Genomic DNA, 15,914 nt, shown 5'->3' with positions numbered 1-15,914 from the left:
GGTTTATTACTTCTTTGAGTTAGCAATGTGGGGTTTAGGCTAGTAAGAATGGTGAAGGCACAAGCCATCAACTCCCTATAAGAGTGAATAAGAACAGCAACAGCCTTGCCATTTATTCAGCTCTTCCATGCCCTGTCATTGCCAGTTCCATTCCAGGGCTCTCAAGCAAAATGTTTATTTACACATTGTATGGGATAAATACAGTTTTTTATTTTTTGAGTGCAATGTAGTACTTTGAATCCTTATAAATCTAAAATTTAAAAGCCTTGATTTACCCTGTAGTCCATCTACACGAAGCACCTGAAGAGCTACATTCTTTGAGAATTCATCAGAGACACATTTGGATATTTTAAAATATAAAACAAATACACAATGTGGTATCATTGAAATATCCGATCTGCCTACAAAGGAACTTAATACCTAAGAGATAAAACACTAAAATGGGTGCGAAGGCTTATCTATGTATTTAAAAGCCAATATCTGCACAGTTTTTAAAATTATTTTTTAAATTGGTGTACATAAAAAATGAGTATTTTTTTCAGGTAACGTGAAATTGCCAGAGCTTTGAATAGAGCAAGAATTCACACAAAACTGTCATGCAAAGCCAAGTCACTTAAAAATAAAAATCCATCAAAATAAGGTCCACATTTGTCACACTAGTAGAAGTTTGCATTTGCAGATAGAGCTCAGCATTTTGAGACTATTAGTCCTCCCAAATGAAAAAAAAAACAGTAATCCCAGTAAATTAATGTCATATGCAACATACTCTTACTCCCTAAAATTTAAAGCTCAAGACATTTAACTACGTGTACTGTATTTATTAATCAAAATCCAAGAGGTCTCAAGAATGCCAATGACAAAAACCAAGAATAATGTGTTCAGATACAAACCACAGTTAATGGAAACAAACTGGATACAACTGACACAGCAAAGGAAATTGAATCAGAAAAGAAGTTGCTTATTTTTCTAGACCATACAGATTTCTTTCCATTCAGAAAAAAAATGTGATTTGCAAGCCAGCTATAGTTATCTTCAGGCTTTTCACTGCAACTAGTCAGCAATTTTCCAAATATAAGCAGATACACTGTCCAGATCAAAAATCAAGGATTGAAAACCAGTAAGTTTTCCTAAGTATATGGTAAAATTCTAATATAACAGAGCAGTGATACCATCTGCGCAAGCTGAATTTGTGTGGTCTCTTGATGCATAACATTTTAAATCAGTGGAGAACCATATCACTCCCACTGTACCTGTGTAACTGCAAGCAGATTTGGTGCTCACTAATGATACATAATTTAAGAGGATGAGGAAGAAGTCACTTTACCTGTTTTTCTAATGCTAGGCCTGAATCTCAAGCATAATTCACATGAAATCATGCAGTTTTAACTAAAATGCTATGGTTTGCAGTTTTACAAATTGATGTAAAAAAATGAACTTATAAAGAAATGGCACTTTCTTTCCCCCCCAAAACATCATTCCACACAAGCTTCTCTTAAGTGTGCCACAGCTGCCGACAAAGACCCAAGGTATTTTTTAATCACTATCGCAAGAAGTTGCATGCTGTCAAGAAACTGAGATGAAGACATGGGTGTACATTTGAAATGATCTGAAGCCCAAGCAAGAATAGGTATTTATACTACCTCTGAACCTTCAGGGAGTTTACAGAACCCAAAGGATAGGAGATGAGGAAGATACAGAGATGAGATGAGCCTGTTAGAGACAGACACAACAAAGACAGAGCAAAATAAAGAAATACAAAGATGAATGATACAGTCTTATACATATAGATTACACATTTTATCATGGGTACAAGGAAATGTGGAGAAAGAAAGAATAAATATCAGATGAAAATGTTTGTAAATTCAAGTTAAATTTTAGTAATATAAAAACCTGTGGATAATACAAGTTGATTAAAAAATATACATTTGAGAAGAATATAAAACAAAAAATACAGCATTAGCTAATTTAAGCTAGAATTTACTATCTTTGAGTTTGCCTTCTCTTCAAGGAAAGGTGGAGCAATCCACCTGATCCAGATCCAATACTGCCAGAAAACTTGGGTATATGTATGGCATTCCTTGTGATTTCTTCCAAAAACGAAGGAACATGGTCACATACCTAGGAATGCATCCCTACCCTTTTTACATGGCTCCAAGTAATGTCCATCTCTCTCCACGTGGTAGTACTGACATCAGAATTTCACATGCTGTCAGCTAGCTCTGAGTTATGGTATAAATGCTTGAAATGATGTCTAGGAGAGATTAGGAAACTGAGGAAAGTAACAAACACCATCACATAACTGGTAATTTAGACTTACTGGGATACTAAAGCACACTGTCCTAAATTAAATAGCCAAGCATAGTCTTAAACGCCTCCGCATGTGCTCATACTGCCATAAAACAATGAAGAAGTCCAAACCAGCCCATCACGCTAACTGAAATAACTGGAAAAGGGCTTAGAAAAGAATACACCAAAATGAACTGCTCCAGCATCTCATGCTGTTAATTCTGAAGATCCTCAATTTAACTTGCTTCCTTCAAGCTGTTTGGCATATCGATACACCTCTGCTTTGAATTTCAGAATTTCCCAAAATCATTCATCATGGTGTGGCATAATGCAATTTTTAAACTAATAACGTGTCTGTTCTGACATCAAGGGAGAAGAAGCAGTTAGAAATTACATACGTATGGAACAGAAAACAGGCACGAGATCGTGTTATTATGGATAAGGACCCTTCAGCAAGGTGCATGGTAATACAATTTACAAAACACTTATCCTGCCATGCTCCTCTCCCCTAGTTCTTTCCTCTTCAACTTCAATCAGTAAAAGGTCTGTCAGATCTCATATATATATACACATACACAATCTGGAGTCTAGACTAAAAGTAAAATAGCCAGTCAAAAAAACTAAAATGTTTACATGATGAAAACTTCTTTTCCTAACCACATTTTTGTCAAACCAGCTACTTTTCTATGCCACGCACACTTAAAATTCTGAACTGCAGAACCCTTTATAAAAGGGCAGAGGCTTATGACATTATTTTAGCATTCCCCTAACAATAGAAAGGTGCTATATATTTGCAATTGTCTTTGGCTTTTTAGACCATGTCATAGGAATTTACAGACACAGCTCTCAGATACCAGAGTGAAAAACCTACTGAGCTCAATGAAAACAAGTGAAACTGCTTTACAAACCGAACTTTCTAAAATGACTTGCTCATGACAAAGATTCATATTTTTACCTGCGTTTTACAGTATTTATGCTAAAATTACTTGCTGTCCTCTATTTCGGGTATCTGGTGTCAAAATAGACTTTAAAAAAAAAAAATAAATCATTTTTCCTACTCTTATGCCAAATTTGACTGTCGTTTTTTATTGGAACATCAAAAGCAGGCTTTTAATTCTCACAGTTTTGATGCTTAATGAAAAGTGAAAGTTAAACACAGCATGGCAGCATTAAAAATGCATGGTAAATCCATAGCACCCTGACATCTTAGCCCTCCAGAGGATGTGAAGAAAAGCCATTGTAAACAAAAGATAATACTACTAAATACAAAGCAATGTAATTAGATGGTCTGACAGACTTTTAAACAAAGAAAAAATGGAAGGAGAACATATGTACAACTATCTCCTAGCAAAGATATCACAGTGGTCTGTCAGCAGCACCACCATATATTGAATTTATGTTTATGCCTTCATTTTCAGACTTCACTCCTGAATACCTGGAAATTGATACATTGATAAGCTAGCACAGGCAAGAACTTGAACAAAGAAGGGGTTTTGCACCCTCAGCTGCGCCACGCAACCCAGATGGCAGGGACTGATGGACAGACTGCTAAGGATTGTTATCAGTTAAACTGTCTACTCTAAAACCAAATCTAACCAAACTGAGAATTTACCTTTTGTACAGAAAAAGTGTTGAAGTTCCCCTGCCTCATTTCAACAGGGACAAATAAGTGGCTCTTCTAAAGCTAAACTTGTTGTTTCTGCAAACTCTCATCTCTGATAGTGGTGAACTGAGCTGTAGGCTCATCAGCAGTACCTGAGATGGTCTGTTTTTCTTCCTGCAGTCTCCCAGGAATTAAGTTTCTCATCCAGAAAGTAAAAGCAATAATAAAATATTTTACTATTTTAATGCATTTTTTGTATTAAAGAGAGAGAACAATACTGCTCCTGTTGGCAATATAAGGAACATTTTACGTTCATACATTCTACACAATGTTTGTGCAGTAATGAGAATAAGCAGACTAAAATGATGCCTTGATTGGATTTTACAATACATTTGTCCTCAGGAAATAAAGATGTGTTTCATAGCACACTCTTGGCTAAGGTGTTTATATCCTTTAATTTTGCTTTCTTTTAGACATGTTTTGCTTTCATCTGATCCAAAGTTGTATTTTAACAACTCGGTTTTATATTATTATGAGAAGCTTGTACAGATGCTCCATGGCAATCTAAAAAGAAATATACAGCTGCAGTGAGCATAACACTGTAGCTGAACTCTAGCATTTGGGTCATGAGGCAACAGCAGAAGAAAATTATCAGAAACCTTCCTGCTACCTCTGGTCAAGCTTCTAAGGACAGTAGAGTTCCTGAAAACTGAGCACTTCAGTGTAGATTCCTGCATAATTTACATACCACATACCATGGCAAGTTATCCAGAGTAAAGAAATACCTAAGAGAGTAAGCCGGAAGAGGTAGCAGTTGGTGTACCTGAAATTAGGCAGGTCTCCAGAATCATCTCTTTCCTCACTCCTTTAATCCTGGAGTATTAGGGCAATAGTTGCTACTCAAGCCCATGAGCTGCTTATTTACTGTTGTCTTGAAAAGGGAAAAAAATGTGATTCCTTTTAAACCCAAAAATGTAGACTGAATTGTCCTCTCCTAAAGCTAATACTAATTTTAGTCCAATTCATGCAATAAAATAAGATTCAGACTTTTTAACATAACAGGGTAATGGATGGTAAGAGAGAAACTTAAAATTAACTGACCCCTCTAGGCTTTATCACAGGGCCATCATCTATTTTGAAGAGGTCAGTGCAGAAGAAGACTGCCAAATACACATTAGCACTTAAATGACGCAAGTAGAAAAGCAATGCTTCGAACTGAATAAAAGACACCTGTGTCCAAAAAGACTGGGTTTGGAACTCTTTACTATAATTTAGATAAAAAGCTGATTTACCTTTGTATAAATGTTCCTAAAATTATTTAGATTTGTATTCTTTATGGTGTATTTAACTTAAATTAGCATATTGAAAGTGATGAAGTGATTTTTTTAACCAGGGTTGGAGTGTTCTAAAGTATCTTTACATGAGCACGTGAACTGGAATTCAGTAATCTTGCAAAATAAGTACAGAAAAATGAGAACCTATAAGGATATGTCTCTCCCTACTTGCAGAATCATTTAACCACTGAGTACATATAATTAGAGTGTTTAATATGAACTGACATGCTGTCCTGATCACAATCTATTTTAGAGGGGAATTAGATAGACATATGAAGGTTCCCAGAAGAAACTTAGGCAAAAGTGAGATGCTTCTGGAGTGAATTACTGCATCAGTTCCACGAACAGACACAGAAAGTTACTGAAATTGCACTTAGGATACTTTCACAGCTTGCCCTGAGGGGTCTTTTTAAGGAGGCCTCCTGCTTATTTGTTATATAAAATCTAGTGCAAAAAGCTTATGGAATGCAAGCTGCTATTTTGTGTCCTGTGGAAACTGATGAATAGGAACATTATAGTATTAATTTTCTTAAGTATCTCCTGCATATTTGTTTAAAGTCATCAGCAAGAGTTGCACAAATCAACAGGAAAGTTGCCTTACGAAGGATGGACAATCATTCTACTTACTTCTACTCTTGTGCATCCAAACCTATAATCACACATATCTTAATAAATATTATTTTTCCTTACTCTTAAAATGATATTTCAGCATAATTAATATGTTTCTATTTAATATCCTCTTCAGATGAAATTATATGTTGCTTTTTAGGTCTGAGAGTCTTCCCCATGGAATTGGCTAGATTTAGAAGTACCTATTAAGACTTTATATGGCAATGATTGAAACAAAAGGTCCTTCCTTGAAACCAAAGTTAATCTTTATACCAACAGCCCCATCACTACTCTTTCCCCTCCTGCCCTATGCCTCCCAGCACAAAGCTGCCTCTTGCACCCTGCACCTTCCCAGCACTACTGCTGTTTATTCACTCCCCACTTCCCAGGGTGACAGGGGAGCTCAGCAGGGCCCTGAACCAGAGAGAACAGCAGAAGGGACTGAGATTTCACTAAAGCTAAGGTGATTTCTGAAATAAGAGTCCCTATAGTCCAATGGTGTTCAGACAAAAATGTTGTAGGTGTTGTGATGGTACTAGATACAGAGGCTCAGTAATTGTGCAACGTATCATTTTTGTGAATTAATTGTAAATATTTGCAAAATTTGGCTACAATTTTCGTAACACAGGCCTGTGTTTATGTAAATAAGGGGTAATAAGAAATGATCTTTCATTATGATTAACCTATAACAACAGTACAGCTTATAAAGTCTTCTGTAAAAGCAAGAAAGGAGTTAAGCCAATATTTTAGTGTAGAACCACTCTGCAAATGTGCTCTCTCATTTTCATGAACGTGATTTTCCGAAATGTGATTTTCTGAAAGAACAAGACACAATTCTTGCAGCACCTTTCCAACAGTGTCACCTTGAAAATGTTTTTCTCATTTTCCAGCCCTTCAAACTGAACTATGAAATCTGAAGCATCAGTTAAACGCTAGCTAACACATACACTGTCATAGACTTAGAAACTAAGTCAGCCCCGGATAGTCAACAGAAGTCAAAAATAGTCAAATCACATTTCTGGCACTAATGGAGCACGCCCACAGTTCAGAGCAACACTGTGCAAAGATGGTCGAGCTCAGTCTGAAGGATGGCACAGAGTGCCTAAAGCACCACAAGTGTACTTGAGCTGTTCTGCACCGGGGATAATGAGCCACACCAATTACCCAAGACAGAATGGCACACTAACACATCTAGCCTGCTTCCAACATCTGAACTAGTTCCCTTGCATAATTCTGCATAGCCCTGAATTGTGCCAGATACCTAAATTTCAAATTTAGATTTCATAGATTTTAGATACCTGAATTCCAAATTTAAACGGGTGTGTTACTGAATGCATAAGAGGAATCACTCTCATGTAAAAAGTAGCACGGTAGGTTTTCAGAGCAGAATCATGCTGAGTTCAAGCTGTGGGTACAAAACACATGCGATACTGAACAGGCACATGTTATTGAAAGCTCAAAATGCAAAATAAAGCAATCCATTACCATTTTTATCCATGGAATGGGGCTCAGACTGCTTCTTTCCAATATCAGCAAAGGATCTCACAATTGGGATCCTGTTGCTCAGCTTCTTCTGGTTTTGATGGTGATGCTGTTTCAGTAATGCCTCATGCACTCTCTGACGAACATCCTCACTGAGCTGCCCAGAACTCACCTGCTGGTCCAGAATCATATCTGAAAGTATATACATAAACATAATGAAAGAGAAGAAAGAGGAAATGTTTATTTTTAAACTGCAATCATAAGAATTAGTACCCTACAGGATTACAAATGAAAGGTATCAGTTCCTTTAACACAACAGAACTAAATGGTAAGTTTTATCTAGAAGCGTTTCACTCTGCGGAAAAAAAAATTAAAAAGTATGCTATTAATGTAAAAAAGCAATCCCTCAAAAGATATGCAGTTCCCAAATTAAGGTCACCTATGTAACTTTGAAATCAGTCCCTAAGCAATCCCATACATAATGCATTTAAACCCAAGATTATGATGTGTATAATGTGTCTTTGTTTCCAAATAACCCCTGCCCTATTTGCTACAAAGGACTGGAATGCTGTGAGGAAATACCTTTTTTATTCCCTTTATACTTACCACAGGAGATGGCAGTTTAGCACTTTGTCTTACAACTATAATTACAATACTTTCAGTACAATATAAAGAAATTTCAGATAAGACAATACAGGAAATACCGCTGTGTTATATGCAAATACTTAATAGGATCTTAATTCTACTGCTCGATATACATGTTCCTGCAAGAGAATCATTACATGGAGGTTTGAGTGAATCTGATCCCCCTGCTAAGAAATTACAACCATTTTTGCAGTCCACTGGCAGAAAATATTCTTACATATTCATATTCAAAAAAATTTGTAAATATGTACATTATGTATTTCAAATGGGAAAGAACTATTGAGAATTTTGTGGGATTTTTTTTAATTATTGTTTTGGGAAATCCTGCTAGTAACAGTAATAAAGCTTAACAGAAAAAGAAAGGAAAAAAGAAATTCGGTACGAAAGCAAGTAAAACAGCATTTAAGTACACACTGTCCATGAATATCCATTGGAAGAAACTGTACTGCACAAAAGTAGTGATATAGTCATCTGAGTCAAAAACTCCTTGTACTGAAAATTCAGACAGCTCATGATTCTGTGCTGGAGTCAGGTTCATATCTACCAGTAAACTCACTGGAAAAGCAAGCACAGCAGAAAAAATAAAAACCAGATGCATCATAGTAGAGACATAATTTATCAGGGCTTTGATAATTCCCAAGAGCAAGAGAAAAGAAGAGAGATAATAAAAGGCATTAAATAATTATGCTGGTTAAAAGCAGAGTTTAATTGCTAACAGTCAACTATGCACTGCATATTCATTTAAAAACCACAACAGTTTTTCTAAAATTATCAATATCCACATAACAAGCCTATGCATCCCATATATAGCTGCTTTAAGAGCTGAACAATAAATTACCTACATGTTTCAGTTACTATGACAAGGCTACCAACAAATTTACATCTCTATGATGAAACACACACAAAAAGACAAGGCCAGGTCCACAGAAAAATGCAACCGCCAACAGATGCAAACATGAGATGTATCCACATCTTGCAATGAAGAGCGATGCAGGGGTTTTCAACGTTGCCTTTGACCCTCCCCAGCAGTTACATTCTGTGCAGTATTAACAATGGTGTTGACCAAGTGGCTCACACCAAAGAATAATACTGCCTGCTGGTGTGCCTAAACTAATAAAACTTGTCTTCGGGGTGCTTCACCTGACTCTGAAGGGAACTTTTATCTCCAGGGTTAACTCAAACACCACCAGGTGAGTGCATTCCCAGTCTAGACAAACACAGTTTTTCTATTACTCTAGACTCCCACAGAAGAGACAGAGAGGCATAGTAGCAAGATGAGTGACAGAAAGACAATGGAGAAGGTAACACAAGTTCAAGAGAAAGTCTTTAGTAGAATTTTTTCAGAAGGAGCCAAGAATTAGCAACCCATGAGAAAATGGAAAGAAAGCTCCAGCTACAAGAAACACATTAATTTTCCTGCTCAACTCTACTGCCTTTTGAGGAACTGCCTCTGCCCTGAGGGTAAGACTATCTTCCCTTCAGATAGCCTTAGTACATGAATTTCCATGTCATAGTTCCTGAAACAGGCCAGTACTTTCTGGGAGAAAGAACATGACAGGGGATCTTCAGAGGAAAAAAATGTATAATAAAAAAATAACTTAGGGCATCTGTGCTAAAGCACAACTGAAATGATCCTCTCCCTGCTCCTTTTTAATTCTCCTGACAAAATGACAATTTGTAGAAAATGCAAAAACAAGGATTGCCTTGTTTGAGTTGCTCTAAGACAGATATCAAAAGGAAGAGCTGAAAAAAAGGACTCCTCTAGAACAGGCAAATTTAGGGTTGTGATCATCACTTTGCTTACAGATCAGTGGAACTCCACTTGTATGATGTCATTCCTGGAATTACAGTATTTTTCATATCCAATATTAAAATATATTAACTGCTGAGGATGATGTCAATATTTAAGATGATTCACATGGAAGAGAAAATGCCAGGAAAAAGGAAGCCATATCCCTATGCTCTTCCTTGCCTAGATGTTCTGCTAGACTCATTAACAGTCAACACAAGCCATGGAGTTAGTGCCAGTGTGGTGACTAACAATTTTTATTTCCTGCCAAACTGAGAAGAAAGTGGCTTACCTTTAGTTTTCTTTTTTTACAACAACTTCCTCTTTACTGTAGCACCTTTACCACATGTAAAAAGGGCAGATGCACTCAGATTTGGACAGTGAAGACGTGTTTTCTCGCCTTGATTCTCCCCTCCAATTGTCATTCCTTTACTACAGACCCACTTGCAGTAGCAGCTGTAGGCATTTAAATCCAGTCAAATTACCGCAAGATTGCTGTATTTTGACCATTTTTTCAAGACCTGAACAGATTTGAATAGTAAGTAGTAAGACTGTCTCCATCAGCATCTATGGGTTTCCACTTCAGTTTCTTTCCAAGTTTTTCAACACATCCTTTAAAAGCCCAAGCTTCTGCAATGTCAGTGACAACACTCTTGATTGCAAAGATAAGCTTGAAAACAAGAGCAACGTGGTTAAAGTCCAAGGGAAAATGGCATTTTAAACATCTCATTTTCAAAACAGACTCTATTTCCTTAATCCTGTGACAAGATCCTAATGCTTCCACCAGTCGAAGATGCACCTACTTTTCAAAGCCCTGCTTTTCACTTTTATATCTAGAGTGCATGGCCATTTCTCCAAACGACAAAACTGAGTAAAGAATACAGACCTGAAACTTCACAGCACTGTATTCTCAGCTATATTCCTGTGCAACAACAGAGACTCTCCAGAGTTTCTACACTCAGCAACAAAGGCTTGGGGATATTTTTGTTTGTTTTAAAGAATTTTCCTCTTGAATAACCTTTTAAATTCTGCAGAGGCCCCTTCTAGCCAGAGACACGGCTTACCATTTGATTTTTCAAGGATGCTTCCCAACCATATAGAGCTTTCAGCAAGATGCAATGTGTGGAATATCCACCAGCTTAGTGTTACCCATCCTGTTAAATGCTCATACCATACCATTTCTGCTGACATCAGGAACACTGAAGTAGGATGTTTCTTCAGCAAGGAATCTTGATTCATACTGGAACCATGAAATGATTTTTTCAAGCTGTTAAAGACAGACATTCTTCCTGCCCTGGTTGTTTAAAAAGATTGAAAGGAACTTGGGTTTTCGTATAATTTCAAGAATATTTTCTCCATTCAGACTCAGTTACAATGCATCATTTACATAAAATTGATTTTGTGAGTAAATGTGAGCTATGCGAATACTTAAACAAGCTATTCTAGTAACTCAAATTAACTCCTCAACACCTGTGAAGAATTTACCCAGGCTGTGAATTAAGAACATCAGGACGCAGACACTTCAAACGAGTTCAAATGCATCTGTCCCACCTCTAGGGTCAGCAAGGATGCAAAAGCAGGTTGGATGCTTCCACTCTCTCTGGAGACATCTATTACACACTGCAGCTTTCGTACAGAGACATGTGGCCAGATCCTTCTGGAGCCATCCCAGGTCCAAGCAAACGAGCAATAAGGAGACAGTCAAGCGTGGCCACAGCTTGTTCCCCATTGTTCCAGGTTCACAGTGTGCCCCTCACCTCACATAGAATACTACATGAAACTCCCAGGTGAAACACAGAATAAATGTATAGAAAGTATACTGTATTTGCACCAAAATACCTGTGATGTCTGAAAAGAGATTACTGACAGATAAACAGGCTGAACTGGGCCTGACTTTTGCAGTGGTGAGTAAAGAAACAAGATCCAGAATGCTTTTTCCTTTCTTTTCTCTTTTTTTAAGCTGTGTACCAGAAGAAATATAAGTCTTGAATTGCTGGGCTCATATTCTCATTATATAGATTGGCACTAACAGTTTACAACAGAAGAAACTGAACTCAGTATATTCTAGCAAAGTTGCTGGTATTTACACCTCTCAATCTTCCAAATTTTATAACTATGCCATTGCAGGACAAAATGAGAGATTCATGATAAAAAATAGAACACACAGGCTTTTGTGTGTGTCATGATTTCAGTGTTAGCTGCCTACAATACCTAATTTAAAAGCCAAGGTTTGTTGGTTTGTGATTGTTTTCTTTCCCTTAAAGACAGGGGCGAAGAAAACACAAGCAACCCTAAAGCAGTGTTTTATGGAAGACATTCAGTTGAAATGCTGTCCTTCATCTCACCCTGTCTCTAATAGGAATCCAAATATACAGTTCCCTAGTGAGTTAGGCACTAGGAGCAATAGAAAACTAACAATTAGGATTCTTGGGCTGCACTTGTGAACCAAGACGTGTTTACAGTGTTTACAACAGCGATTATAAATAAGCTATCTAAGCCAGCGGATTTAGCCCACTCATCCAAGGACGCAGAGTATTCCAGCACACTGAGAGACAGATTCTATTTCCAGCTCTACCTGAAATTACTTTGTTCAACATCTCAGCTGAATTACTTGAAAAAGAAAGACAGAGAGTGAAAAAAGTCTGTTTTTTTAAGCAATTTACTGAAAAACAAGAGCAAGTATTTCACAAAACTGTAAATAGTAGAGTTGAGGCTAAAATTCCTTGCTTGCAGCTCAGAGAGCAAGCACAGTTGTAAGTCAGAGCTATGCTAACACGCCACTGTGGATGCTACCAACAGAACAATGGAGACCTCATAAAACAATATATTTTGCATCCCTATACAAAACAAGAGCCATGAGTGAAATTGGTTCTGTCTCTACACACAAAATGAAAGCTCAGATTGACTTGTACAATCTACAAAGATTCCCGGATTTGTGGTTAACGTGGGAAAATACAAAACAAAAAAAATGCCATGCTACTTAGAAGCTGGTAGATTTACAATTTATCCACAGACAAAAGAACAAAACCTAATAAAGGTTTCTCTGTAGAGGTAATCACCACATGGTAAGCTGTAAATATAGCAAACAAATATAAAAACCTGGGTAAGTGAGAAGGCAAAAGCTGAACAAAAGACAGGTGTGGGGTCAAACAGAGAAGCAGATTGCTCACAGGCAATCCCGTGCTTTGTCACAGTGTTTGCAATAAAAGTTAAATTTACCATAAAAAACACTGTCAGAAACATAACACAACCAGAGTGTCGCAGCTGAAACAAAAGGCTCCTGTGAAATAAAATATAAGCTGGAGCCAGTTTAAATATATCATTATTATGGAGTAATATAGCTTACAGGAAACAAAGGCAAAAGACAACTTGTTCAGATTGAAAGCTTAACATGATATCACCGAAATCAATAAAATTGCACACTTGGGATGTAATGCCCTGAGTTTTTGAGCACAGAGTCCAGTGACCTCAATCACAAGATTAAGCTGTTACACAGATTGAAAATTTGATTGTGAAGAACACAGGAAAGACTGCTTGGGAAAAAAACAGTCAGATCTCTGGATTGGAAAGCATGGGAATATTTAAAATTGAATTTAAAAAATAAACCATTATTACATTTAAGCTATTTAAAATAAATGGGACTATCTAATATTTCAAACGTGCAATTCACCAAAGCACCACTGTGTAACGCTGGGACCACAGTTTGTATTTGACAAGGTTGGACATTTGTTCACAGTACACTCTGCACAACTACAAGAAAATACGAGATCTGTGATTCATGTTGTAAAGAAAGTATTGCCATTAAAAGCTGGACCGAACAGTTTTTGAACCAAACGACAGAAAATGGCATCATATGTTAAGTAGAAGAACCTTTGGGGTTCATTCAGTGGTTACAATCAAAAAACCAGATGGTAATCTGAGAATCTACATGGTTTCAAAGGAACTAAATGAAAATATCAAAAGAGAACATTTTCATCTGCCAACTTGAACAACACAGTGAAGCTGCTCTCTAATGGTGCAGCCAGATTCTGGCAAATACCTCCTCAAGAGACAAGTTCCAAAATAAATTGTTTTGATTACATAGATTTTTCAGACTTCCTTTTAGCATATGTTCTATACAGAAGTGATCGATAAAATATTACTACATCAAATGTTCAAAGGAATTCCTTGTGCATGGAGTGCTAGCATACTGATATAGAAGCCACTGCAAAGAATGTCACATATTAAAAACACTAATAAAAAATCCTAAAATATGTTTAATAAAAATGCATTTTTAAACAGGACGAAGTTCAGCAGAGGAATTTAAAGGGAAAAATAAAATTCATCTTAAAAAATTTAAGAATAATTTGAGAAACTTCAGGAATGAACATGACATTTCGCTGCATGATGACAATGCTGGAAATTCATCTCAGAAGTCTTTATTATAATAAGAGATTGTCTGTAAATTCAACTTCATAAGTATGAATAAGCTCCTTATCAATAAAGAAAATTGGGTGCCTGTCCAAAGAAATGTACAGTCTTGTCGATCAAGTCATTTTTTAATAAGACAGAGTTGGAATGAAAAAGAAGCGAATAAAGAATGGACATGCTGGAAGACAGGATGATTTAAAAATTCTCATTGCATCGCTAGTGCCAAAATATTTTTACGCAGAACTATCAGAGTTTCCAGAGATGAAAAACAAAATGTTCTGAAAGCCATGCAAACAGTATAAAAGATGTTTTTCATCGGTAGATTTTACTACAAGCCCGTTAAGGTCTTAAAACATAGACTTTAATAAAAGACATTTTCAAGGACTAAGTGCTGAGAGTTTAATGCCTTAGTGAATAAGTGTTTATAGATTAAAAGCCTTGACTGAAACAAATTGGAATTCTTTGTCTCAATTTAGAAACAAAGATTAAGTACACCTCTTTCAAGGCCACAAAGACTGGCACTGCATTTACAGAAATATAATTTGATATTGGAATAGCCCAGATAGCAAGACATTACCAACAAATACACAACACCCACTTCTCCCCAACAAAGCATTAAGGCACGTACAAAGGAAGTACATGTGCACAATTAGTTTATTTCTTCTCAAAAGATATGATGCGCTACAGTAATGCAGTAAAATTATCAACAGATTGCATTAAAAACCAAAACCCATAATAATAACTATGAATCAGAAGTGAATTTAGGAGCACCACTTAAGACCACAGGAGACAATCTATTTTTGCAAATTCTCCTATATGTGGTATATACAGTGGCATTGAAAAGAACAACCAAACGTGACCACCAGGATCACTGGACTAGCCTAGCATGAGAACGGCTACCAAGCAAAATAAGTAGAGTTAAATGTTGAAAAAAAATGAAGCCAACAGGCGCAAGCAACCATTTCTTTAAATTCTAAAGTGTCAGGACTGTCAGATACAACTGGAATACATACCAACTCCAGGGTGAAAACAATCACAGAATCACAGAATCACAGAATCTTAGTGGTTGGAAGGGACCTTTGAGATCATCGAGTCCAACCACATTAAAAAAAAAAAAAAAACCAAAAACACACAAACAAACAAAAAAACACAACACAAAACCAAACAAACAACAATACCCCCCCCAAAAAAAAAAAAAAAAAAAAAGCAGCATCCATCAACTAAACCCCACACACAACACCCCACCACAAACCAACAATCCCGGGCACTAGAGCATGCCCTGAAGAGCCACGTCTACACGTTTCTTAAATACCTCCAGGGATGGTGACTCCACCACCTCCCTGGGCAGGCTGTTCCAGTGCTTGACCACTCTCTCAGTAAAGTAATTCTTCCTAATATCTAATCTAAACCTCCCTTGCCGCAGCTTCATACCATTTCCTCTGGTCCTGTCGTTATTCCCTTGGGAGAAGAGGCCAACCCCCGCCTCTCTACAGTTTCCTTTCAGGTAGTTGTAGAGGGCTATGAGGTCTCCCCTCAGCCTCCGCTTCTCCAAACTAAACATGCCCAGTTCCCTCAGCCTCTCCTCATAGGACTTGTTCTCCAGACCCCTCACCAGCTTGGTGGCTCTCCTCTGGACACGCTCCAGCACTTCAATGTCTTTCCTGTAGTGAGGGGCCCAAAACTGAACACAGTACTCGAGGTGAGGCCTCACCAGTGCCGAGTACAGAGGCACGATGACTTCCCTGCTCCTGCTGGC

The 15,914-nt window shown here is 37.2% G+C and overlaps 1 protein-coding gene across 2 annotated transcripts in view; it reads right to left on the bottom strand.

Moving 5' to 3' along the window:
- The window catches only part of SLC4A10 (solute carrier family 4 member 10), a 129,715-nt gene that overhangs the window by 48,370 nt on the left and 65,431 nt on the right, over positions 1-15,914 (bottom strand). For both annotated transcript variants that reach the window (XM_074145996.1, XM_074145997.1), the window contains exon 6: positions 7,318-7,506. In XM_074145996.1, coding sequence (XP_074002097.1) covers positions 7,318-7,506 — 189 coding nt within the window. The remainder of the gene's footprint in view (positions 1-7,317; positions 7,507-15,914) is intronic.

The sequence above is a fragment of the Numenius arquata genome, chromosome 3, assembly GCF_964106895.1.
Source record: "Numenius arquata chromosome 3, bNumArq3.hap1.1, whole genome shotgun sequence".
Lineage (NCBI taxonomy): Eukaryota > Metazoa > Chordata > Aves > Charadriiformes > Scolopacidae > Numenius > Numenius arquata.
The sequence above is the reverse complement of the archived record's forward strand: the minus strand, read 5'-3'. Positions and strand labels throughout refer to the sequence as shown.